We start from the raw sequence: 11,101 nt of genomic DNA, 5'->3' as shown, positions 1-11,101 counted from the left end.
GGGCCTGATCTGGCCCCCGGGTCGCAAGTTTGACACCCCTGATCTAAATAAATCCCACAGGGGACAGCCTACTACATTATCACACGCTTACCCTAAGATCAGGCCCATATATCGTAATCTGACACATGTCTTATCTCAATCAATTTAACAGAGGAACTGTGAAATATAAAAGAAGAATAACCAAATTTATACACATTAATACCTATACTCAATAGAAAATTCACCACCATTGTTGATAGAACTCACCCCTTGCAACTTCATAGAATTGCTTCGAGCATCCTGTTTCCACAGTCTTACCAGCATTGCCAGTGGGATCTTAAGAACATAAGAGAAGCCAATGTTGGATCAGGCCAATGACCCATCTAGTTCAACTCTATGTCACACAGTGGCCAAAAATACCAGGTGCCATCAGGAGGTCCAGCAGTGGGGCCAGGACAAAACTCAAAGCCCATTGACAAAGCTTTAATGCTCTAGCAGACAATTAGCAGCCAGGTGTATACAATACAGGTGTATACATCTGGAATAACTGATCTTAATGAGTTGTACCCAAACAACATTTGAAGCCACAAAGTACCACACAGCTCAAACCTAACTTTAAATGAAAGGCAACAAACCAAGAGTTTGGTTGAGACCATCGGGTACGTATGTGCGCAGCTCGAATATCCACTGTGCTTCCTCTTTTAACAAAAACTCGTTTGTGTCAACCCAATTATAGGGATGCGGCAAAAATTTATAGATTACCCCAAACCTCGAGTCACCTGGTGGATGTCCCTTTATTATAAAATGCTCCACCATGGGCGCATCACTAACTGTATTATAAATCCCGCTTATTCCCAATGTGATCTGTAGATTTTAGGAAGGTGATTTCAAATAATGTATGATAAAATGCCAGATACATTTGAATGCAATGTGTTAAAAGTTTATTTAAAGGTCCATAGGATATGATTTACATTCGGTGATTAGTTTTCCAATAATATCGTTGGGCGAATGAGCAGGTAGTAATTCTGTATTGCCAATCCAAGGTGTTGCTGAATGAACAGTATTTGCTGAACTCTGCCAGTCCGTCTTGTGCTGTAGAGTTCTGAACGTGGTTGCTGAACCTGATTTGGGAAGAATTAGGTGGGTACTAGCCAAGAGCACAGCAGCCTGAATAGGCCTAGTAGCCCAACCTCGATGGAGCGCGGAAGCTAAGCTTACCTGGCTGCTTCTTGCTCTGACTGAGGGCTGCTGGGAGCAGGGGGTGGGGCTTGTTGCATGTGCCCGCCCCCTGGGCTCTTTACTGCCGGAGTTCCACTCCTGTGCACTCCTGCAGGAAATTACCTGTGTGTGTGTGTATACAAGAAGGAATCTGATTTCACACAGTGCAGTGAAGAGCAACTTTTATTATCATTAAATAGCTTTTTTTTTTCTCCTTCCAAAATATACATAATTATTAGTGCTTTAAAGAACGACATTGACTGAACCAAGCTCCGCAAACCGACACACGAAACCCAGAAGCTGAAATGTGGCTAGAAAAGCTAACCGAAGCAAGGCCTTGTTCAGGTTGCAGGTTTTTTTTTGGGGTGGGGGGGGGGGGAAGCTCACGGCACACCCTTCTTTTCTTCCGTGTGCAAACCGGAAATGCCACATGACGTTCTGAAACCGGAAACGGCAGACCGGCTCTTGTGGGCCTCCTTGTCTCGAGGGCAACCGTATTCCTCTGCTCGACTGCGACAGTACGAAATACGAATGTGACGTGTTGCCCAAGAAGGACATGTGCATGTATTCTTGGATGGCTCCCGCGTCCAAATACACACAGCTTGGTGTGTACTCCAGGGGTCCCCTAACTTTAAAAAAATATTATTTGTGTGTGTGTGCGCTTGCCTGGAAGTCATGGTTGACTTCTGGCGACCCCTACTGAGGGCTTGGATGTTTTTCGGAGAGGTGGCTTGATGGGCTTGCCTCTGCATCTCGGCCCTGGTATTCCTTGGAGGTCGCCCTTCCAAGTCCTTGCCACGGTCGGCCCTGCTGCGCTTCCGAGATCTGACGAGATCGGGCTTGCCCGGGCGTTTTGAGCCTGTGGGCCCCTTTTGGAATTCTGACATCGCGTGGTGGGCGCCGCGACAGAATGGCGGCTGTGGCGGGAGGCGCAGCCAGCCATACAAAATGGCCACCGTGGCTCACATTCAGTGACACCGTGAAGATCATTGTGTTGTGGTGGCGGCCGCTGCCAAAGCAACATTTTTAAAAGTCTGCACTGCCAATCAAATTTCCAGCGACCAATCAAAATCCTTGCTGGGCAAAAGCCCCACCTGGCCCCACCTACTTAAAAAAACCCCACTTGCTGGGCCTCAGGAAAGGTGGGGACCGCTCGCGTACTCTGTTGTTGTACCCAAGTACAAAATTTAGAACATTCTCTGAGTAAACATGGCCTTTGGCTTTAAAAAAATAATAATCACAGCCTAACCTGACAGTGCGACATCTATCTGCTGCACACTTCCTATCAGTTGAATCAGATTACGTCCACCAAAGTCTGCACCTATTGGCTGGACTGTGAGCATGGTGGCAAGAGGTGGGGAGAAAGACATTTTCCTCTCCTCGACCAGAAAAGCAGAAATGTGGTCGATTCTGCTCCCTTTAATGCCAAGATTAGGAAGAGCTTCCAGACAGTTAGAGCGGTTATTTCAGACAGAACCGTTTTAGAACCGGTTCCCTACCGGAATATTTTTGTAATTTCAGACACAAACGCTTCTGTCCCATTTAGGAAACGGGGCTTAAGCATTTTACCTATCAACCGCTTCCAAGTAGTCTTCAGTTTTCCTCTCCCGGTTCCGATGCGCCTTTTCCCGCCATTTTTCGCCCACGCGGGCGATCTCCGGCTTTTTTTTTGGAACATTCACTTTATAGCGCTATAGCACTAGAATGCTATAATGGAACAGCATTATATCAACCCCATTGGAATGCCTGGAGTGTTTTGTTATAGTGCTATAGCGCTATAGCGCTCTAAAGCGAACGTTCAAAAAAAAAAAAGCCGGAGATCGCCCACACGGGTGAAAAATGGTGGGGAAAAAGCGGTGCAGTCTGAAATGGCAAACCGCTTCAGATCCAGCTCTTTACCGGAAGGGGAAAGCCATGTGTGAAATGGCAGCCCTATACCGCTTTACTCCACGACGGATCAAAAACGGCTTCAAAGCGGGTTAAAAAGGGGTAATGTGAAATTCCTCAGTGTCTGGGCAGCCGACAGGCTGCAACATCTAAGAGTCTTGAACATTCATGAAGCAGCCTTATCAAGGTCAGTCTTGTCTACTCGGACTGGCACCAGCGCGCCAGCAACTCTCCCAGGACTGCACCTGGGACCTTCTGTATGCCAAGCTGAGGCTCTTCCAACTGAGCCATGTCCCATCTTCATGGCTCTCCATTGTCTCAGGCTGAGGTCTTTCCCATCACCTCCTGCCTGTTCCTTTTTAACTGGAGATGCCGAAGATTGTACCTGGGACCTTCTGCATGCCAAGCAGAGGCTCGACCACTGAGCCACGGCCCCCATCACAAACAATACGCAGTCTTTTTAGGTGCAGCTGATGAACTATCACATGAACACACATGAGCCCAATTATGTACCGTCACAAGGTCAGCCCAGGAATTATGTATACGCCCAGGGAAATGCTGATGGCCACTTTGGGGTCAGGAAGCCATTTTTCTCCAGGCCAGATTGGCCAGAGATCCTGGAGGGTTTTTTGGTCATCTTTGGGGCATGGGGGGTCACTGGGGGTATGGGGGGAGGTATTTGTGAATTTCCTGCATTGTACAGGTGGGGTTGGACTAGATGAACCCCGGGGGTCCCTTCTAGCTCTATGTTTCTATGATTCTATCAAGAACAGCCGTAGTCGTTGCTAGCTCTCCGGCTGTTCCTCTGCAGCTAGAAAAGGACCCGTAACACGCAGATCCGGGTTCAAACGGAGAGCGGTTACCGTAACGGGCAGGAGAAGCTCTCGGCCCTCTTTCATACCTCTTCGACTAGGGTCAGGTTCAGAACGCTGAACAGTGTGTTCGAAAAGGGGGAGGGGAAAAAAAAGAAATCTGTGGTGGTTGTAAGGTTGCCACCTCCAGGTTGGGAAATTCCTGGAGATTTGGGGGTGGATCCTGGGGACCGCAGATGTTAGGGAAGGAAGGGTTATAATGCCACGAAGTCTACCCTGCAGACGAGCTGTTTTCTCCAGGAGAACTGATCCCCGTAGCCGGGGAACAGTTGTGGGGAGGGGAAGGGAAAAGGAGTTTGTAAGCCGCTCTGAGACTCCAAGTGAAGGGCGGGGTATAAATCCAATCTCTTCTCCTCTTCTCTCTTCTTGCTACGGTTTCTCCATGTGGGAAGCAGCTCCCCCTGCTGCTCTGACCATGGCACTGCAACCCATATGTGGCAGTGTTTTGTTTTTTTGCTTTGAACTCTCTTATGCAGTGTTCCCCCTAAGATGAGTTAGTGTGAGCCAGCTCACAGTTTTTTTAGCCTCCAGCTCACGCGTTTTTGTCTTAGCTCGGGCAGGATGGCTCCAGAGGAAACTCAAATCTGCAATCTAAGTAATGCAGTGGCCAAATTGCGCTCTCCCAACTGGAGGAGAAGAAGAAGAGATTGGATTTATCCCCCCCCCTTCACTATCCAAGGGAGTCTCAGAGCGGCTTACAAACTCCTTTCCCTTCCCCTCCCCACAACAGGCACCCTGTGAGGTAGGTGGGGCTGAGAGAGTTCTTTCGAGGACTGCCCCTTGAGAGAACAGCCCTGAGAGAATTTATGACTGAAGAAGAAGAGATTGGATTTATACTCCGCCCTTCACTACCCAAAGGAGTCTCAGAGCGGCTTACAAACTCCTTCCCCTTCCCCTCCCCACAACAGACACCCTGGGAGGTAAAAGGAGAAGAAGAAGAGATTGGATTTATACCCCGCCCTTCACTACCCAAGGGAGTCTCAGAGCGGCTCACAAACTCCTTTCCCTTCCCCTCCCCACAACAGGCACCCTGTGAGAGAAAAGAAGAAGGAGAAGAGATTGGATATATACCCCGCCCTTCACTACCCAAGGGAGTCTCAGAGTGGCTTACAATCTCCTTTCCCTTCCCCTCCCCACAACAGACACCCTGGGAGGTAGGCGGGGCTGAGAGAGCTCTTGACAGAAACTGCTCTTTTTCAAGGACAGCTCTTATCAGAACTACGCCTTGCCCAAGGTCATCCAGCAGGTGCAAGTGGAGGAGTGGAGCATCAAACCTGGTTCTCCCAGATTAGAGTCCTCGCACTTAACCACGACACCAAACTGCAATGCCAGTAGCTCACAAAGTACAATTTTTGCTCACGAGACTCCACAGCTTAGAGGGAGCATTGCATGGGGGAAAATGAGGGTCAATCAATTGAAAAATTAAAAACTTCCCCTCCTCCAAAAAGGGGAGCACATCAGTGAGGAGTTAAAAAGGACCTGAAGTGCATGGTGGAAATGCCAGCACACAAGCATCGCCCCCTGTCCTGCACCCACTCGTGGGCCGTGTCTGCAGTTCTATTTTCAAGTGACAATCTATGGTTGGCCCAGGGGTCATTTCGTAGAAAAAGAGGTGCAGGGGCTCATTAGCATAACTCATTAGCACAACTTATTTGCATATGCCACACCCCCTGACATCACCGGAAGTTTGTCAGAAGGCAACACCCATCACTCAGGCTCCACTGGACTGTTTTGGATTGCTAGCTTGGGGGCGGGGGCGGGGGGAGGAACGTGCAGATCTGCCCTCGCAGAGGAGGGAGAGCTTGTACCTGAATAAAACTTGGTCTTAAAGGTGCCACTGGACTGTTTTGGGCCGGGGGGGGGGCTCTGGAACTTACCTGGCTGCTTCTTGCTCTGACTGAGGGCTGCTGGGAGCAGGGGGTGGGGCTTGTTGCATGTGCCCGCCCCCTGGGCTCTTTACTGCCAGAGCTCCGCTCCTGTGCGCTCCTGCAGGAAATGACCCCTGACTTTAATCATGTGTTCTTCTGTTCCTTCGACTATGGGCAGCAAAGTGGGTGGTCGCCCCTGCCTGGCTTAGTGCAGCATCTTTTGGCAGACATTCCTCTCCCTCACCGTGAAGGTCCCTTCCTGTCTTACAAGAGACAAAGGGAAGAATTCAGAGTGCCATGGGGGGGTGCACCACATTTGATCTAGTCCCGCAGCAGTCTCACCCCTGCATTGAACTGGGGCACCACTGCATCGGTCCAGGTCAGGTTTCTTAGGGCTGGAACAGGCAAGAGGCTCCATCATACCTGCAGTTTTACGAAAACGATTACGACTCTACGTAGGCAGAAACCAGGTGACCTCGTCCCATTGTTACCACAGACAGCTTTTAAAAGGGATTGGACAGCTTCACGGAGGAGAGGTCGATCAGTGGCTACTAGCCCTGGTGACTGAAAGGGAACCTCCATCAGAGGCAGGCAACTTCTGAATCCCAGAACCAGGAGGAAACATCAGGGGAAGGCCTCAACCTCTGTGTCCTGTTGTTGGCCCTCCAGAGGAACTGGCTGGCCCCTGTGTGAGACGGGAGGCTGGACTAGGTGGACCCTCACTGATCTGAACCAGCAGGACTCTTCTGATGTTCTTCTCAGGGGAAGGCCTCGGCCTCTCTGCCCTGTTGTTGGCCCTCTAGAGGAACTGGTTGGCCCCTGCGTGAGACGGGATGCTGGACTCGGTGGACCCCTGGTCTGATCCAGCAGGGCTCTTCTGAGGTTCTTCTCAGGGGAAGGCCTCGGCCTCTCTGCCCTGTTGTTGGCCCTCTAGAGGAACTGGTTGGCCCCTGCGTGAGACGGGATGCTGGACTCGGTGGACCCCTGGTCTGATCCAGCAGGGCTCTTCTGAGGTTCTTCTCAGGGGAAGGCCTCGGCCTCTCTGCCCTGTTGTTGGCCCTCTAGAGGAACTGGTTGGCCCCTGCGTGAGACGGGATGCTGGACTCGGTGGACCCCTGGTCTGATCCAGCAGGGCTCTTCTGAGGTTCTTCTCAGGGGAAGGCCTCGGCCTCTCTGCCCTGTTGTTGGCCCTCTAGAGGAACTGGTTGGCCCCTGCGTGAGACGGGATGCTGGACTCGGTGGACCCCTGGTCTGATCCAGCAGGGCTCTTCTGAGGTTCTTCTCAGGGGAAGGCCTCGGCCTCTCTGCCCTGTTGTTGGCCCTCTAGAGGAACTGGTTGGCCCCTGCGTGAGACGGGATGCTGGACTCGGTGGACCCCTGGTCTGATCCAGCAGAACTTTTCTTATGTTCATTTTATTTGGGCCCCAGTAGCTTTCCAAAATTTCCATAAAGGCAGCCTTTGTCTATAGTTTCACTAATGAGGGAAAAGTGGCAGAGGGGGGAGTTGGTGAAGATCAGAGGAACTCCACATTTCAATGTTACGTTTTGTCTTCTAACGGAGAAGCCCTAACTGCTAAATATGATACCAGCACCACTATGGAGCCTGAGAAGGCTCTGTATACGTGGCGACATTTGGCCCCTGGCTGGGTCACCAAGAAACCCCTGAGTTTCTGATGCCGGCCTTCTTTATTCAAAGCTCTTGAGAGCCAGCAAACAAGTTGTATGTGTGGAGGTCACTGAAGACGTTCAGTGGAAACGCTCCGGGAGTGCGCAACCTTCTGTCTTCCACCTCTGACCCACCTGAAGTCGGGACTACAGATGGTTTTGAACGTCACCAGATCTCACCAATAGAAATTGTCCCAACTGGTGTTCCCTCTAAGCTGAATGAGTGTGAGCTAGCTCACAATTTTTTTAGCCTCCAGCTCACATATTTTTGTCTCCGCTTAGGAAGGACGGCTCCAGGCCGAACAAATTTAGGCAGCAGCCAAATCGCTCGCTCACAACTTTAATGCCAGGAGCTCACAAAGTAGAACTTTTGCTCACAAGACTCCACGGCTTAGAGGGACTATTAAAGTGACGGTCACCTTTTCTACAAGCTTTCTCTAGTGTTGCTTTCTCTACAAGGTGCAAGAAGGGATATTTACACCTGAGATCTGGGGAAAAGGAAATGGAGCTTAAAAGTGTCCTGGCAGAAAGCCAGAGAAGTATCCCCCCCCAAAACTGGCGATGAATAGCGGTGACTGTGGTCAACCGTTTCATGGATTTCACAGGACATTCAGTAGCCAGTTAAGGGGATTCTCAAAGAGTCAACATTTACACTGTTAGCTCTGACTTGGATGGCCCAGGCATACCCCCCAGCTCATCAGATCTCAGAAGCTAAGCAGGGCCAGCCCTGGTTAGCGCTTGGAGGGGAGACCACCCAGGAAGTCTAGGGTTGCTACGCAGAGACAGGCAATGGCAACCCTCCTCTGTCAGTTACTTGCCCTGACCTGGATGGCTCAGGCAAGCCAGATCTCATCAGATTTTGGAAGCTAAGCAGGGTTGGCCCTGGTTAGTCCTTGGACGGCAGACCACCCAGGAAGTCTAGGGTTGCTACGCAGAGGCAGGCAAATGCAAACCACCTCTTTTTGTCATTTGCCCTGACCTGGATGGCCCAGGCGAGCCAGATCTCATCAGATTTTGGAGGCTAAGCAGAGTCAGTCCTGATTAGTCCTTGGATGGCACACCACCCAGGAAGTCCAGGGTTGCTACGCAGAGGCAGGCAATGGCAACCCTCCTCTGTCAGTCACTTGCCCTGACCTGGATGGCCCAGGCGAGCCAGATCTCATCAGATTTTGGAAGCTAACCACGGCCCTGGTTAGTCCTTGGATGGCAGACCACCAAGGAAGTCTAGGTTTGCTATGCAGAGGCAGGCAATGGCAACCCAGCTCTTTTTGTCATTTGCCCTGATGTGGTTGGCCCAGGCTAGCCAGATCTCATCAGATTTTGGAGGCTAAGCAGAGTCGGCCCTGGTTAGACCTTGGATGGCACACCACCCAGGGAGTCCAGGGTTGCTACGCAGAGGCAGGCCATGGCAAACCGCCTCTGTCTGTCTGTCTGTCTCTTGCCCTGACCGGGATGGCCCAGGCGAGCCCCATCTCATCAAATCTCGGAAGCTAGGCAGGGCCAACCCTGTTCGCCTTTTGCCACGATCTGCACGGCCCAGTGTAGCCCCATCTCGCCAGATCTCGGAAGCTAAGCAGGGCCGGCCTCGGTGAACATTTGGGTGGGAGACCACCACGGAAGCCCAGGGCCGCTACGCAGAGGCAGGCAAGTGGCAAGCCACCCCTGAACGCCTCTCGCCTCGGGAATCCCAAGGGCCCTGCCATGAGTCGGCTGTGACCTGAGAGCGCTTTTTCGCCACCGCCGGCACACTCACCTATCTCCTCTGAGGCCTAAAATCCCTTCGGATGAATTCCAGGAAGAGGGAGGGAAGGATTCCGGGAGAGGTGGTAGAGAACTGGCCTGCTGCCGTTCCTTCTCTTTCCTCCAACCTCCCCCCCCCCGCCCAAACAAGGCTGATGAAAAGGGGGGCCTCGGTTGGCAGGGCAGGGCAATGACGCGGACGGCTCTCTCCCAGTTGCCAAGAAGACCGACGGACACTGCCAAATTACGCATAGTCAGGAGATGCCAAGGAGGGGATGCGAGAGTAGCCATGGAGCGGGGCCGTGTGCGCGTGCGCGAAAAGGGGTTCTTACAAGAGTCTACAATACAGAGCAGATCCTCTCCGACCCCCTGTGGAAATGGCGGAGGCCTCTCAGTCAAGCAGCTGGCCGCGGACACGGGACACGGACGGGCGAGTCTCAGAACCAACACGGCATCCACATGAAGGACCCCAGCGCGGCGCCGGTGGCGGCTCCCGCCAGCAAGCCCAAGGCCATCTGGTCTCCGGACACACGGTACGGGTCTTCGCGGATGATCACGTGGGTCATTCCGGGTGCTGGGGGGGGGGAGGCAGAAGTTGTCGTTATTCTCCTTTTTTTAATTAAAAATTATAGTTCTGATTTAATACACAGAAAATTTCTTGTAAAAACCCCCATCATCAACAGAGTCGTACACGTCGTCAAAGGGTAAACACCATCTCTGCTAACCTAACGTATACATTTCTTGATAAGTTTCTCGTTCCACGTATACATTCCTGACCAACATTCTAAATGCATTTCTTCACCTCTCCCTTGTAAAAAAAACAAGTTCATCGATCCATTTCAGCCCTATCCATCGATTTCCAAACATTTCACGATCAAAATTCTGGCCGAAGTTGTAACAAATATTATCATACTTAAACCTAGTTTGCTAAATCCATCTGGAATAATATTCAATTAGAAAATATCTGGTTCAAAGGGTACCTTGATCCCTATTAATTCTCCTAACGGTTTGGAAATGCTTTCCTTGCGCCTTCTTGTGAGGGGGCGATTGAGGAAATGACCCCTGGAAACTAGCATTTCTTGGGGCTGTGGGAAGCAACCGTCTGGGCAGTTTGCACTCCTCGCCACTAGATGTCACGACAACCTTGAGAACGCTGCTTAAGCCAGAGGTGCTGGAACCGCCCATCATTAACTGTCTGGGTAGCTCCAGCGTACCAAAGGGAGTCGCTCTGAGAGCCAAAAAGACACAACTATGCCCCACGTGTAGGTTTGCTAGCTCTGGGTTTCGAAATTCCCAGAGATCTGCCCATAGCACTATTTATAGAATTGTCAGTTTAATCATCTTGCAGGAAGTTTTAAAGACTGCCCAGAAAAAGCTTCTTACCTGGTTTGCCTTCTTGTACCACTGTTGAGTAGATGATTGCTTGAGTGGGGTTGTTTTAATTTGTTTATTTGTATTTATTGACATTAAATTATGTCGTGAGCCGCCCTGAGCCCATTTTGGGATACGGCAGGATAGAAGTCCAATAAAAAATAAGAGATTGAATTTATACCCTGCCTTTCATTCAGACTCTCAGAGCGGCTTACAGTCTCCTTGCCCTTCCCGTCCCCACAACAGACGCCCTGTGACGTAGGTGGGGCTGAGAGAGCTCTTTCGAGGACTGCCCTTGAGAGAACAGCTCTGAGAGAACTTGTGACTGACCCAAGGTCACCCCAGCAGCTGCACCTACCTCACAGGGTGTCTGTTGTGGGGAGGGGAAGGGAAACGAGATTGTGAGCCGCTCTGAGACTCCTTCGGGTTGTGAAGGGCGGGGTATAAATCCAATCTCCCCCTCCCCCTCCCCCTCCTCCTCCTCCTCCTCCTCCTCCTCCT

At 51.2% G+C, this 11,101-nt stretch overlaps 1 protein-coding gene across 1 annotated transcript in view; it reads right to left on the bottom strand.

Moving 5' to 3' along the window:
* Positions 1–9,477: 9,477 nt before the first annotated feature.
* LOC107124059 (pleckstrin homology domain-containing family B member 1-like) overlaps positions 9,478–11,101 on the bottom strand; it is a gene marked incomplete at its 5' end in the record, with an annotated part of 20,984 nt that continues 19,360 nt past the window's right edge. The window contains one exon of the mRNA XM_015427446.1: positions 9,478–9,803. Coding sequence (XP_015282932.1) covers positions 9,667–9,803 — 137 coding nt within the window. The remainder of the gene's footprint in view (positions 9,804–11,101) is intronic.

This window comes from Gekko japonicus, unplaced genomic scaffold, assembly GCF_001447785.1.
Source record: "Gekko japonicus isolate JY-2015 unplaced genomic scaffold, Gekko_japonicus_V1.1 scaffold2948, whole genome shotgun sequence".
NCBI classification, from domain to species: domain Eukaryota; kingdom Metazoa; phylum Chordata; class Lepidosauria; order Squamata; family Gekkonidae; genus Gekko; species Gekko japonicus.
This window is presented reverse-complemented; position numbering and strand designations above follow the sequence as displayed.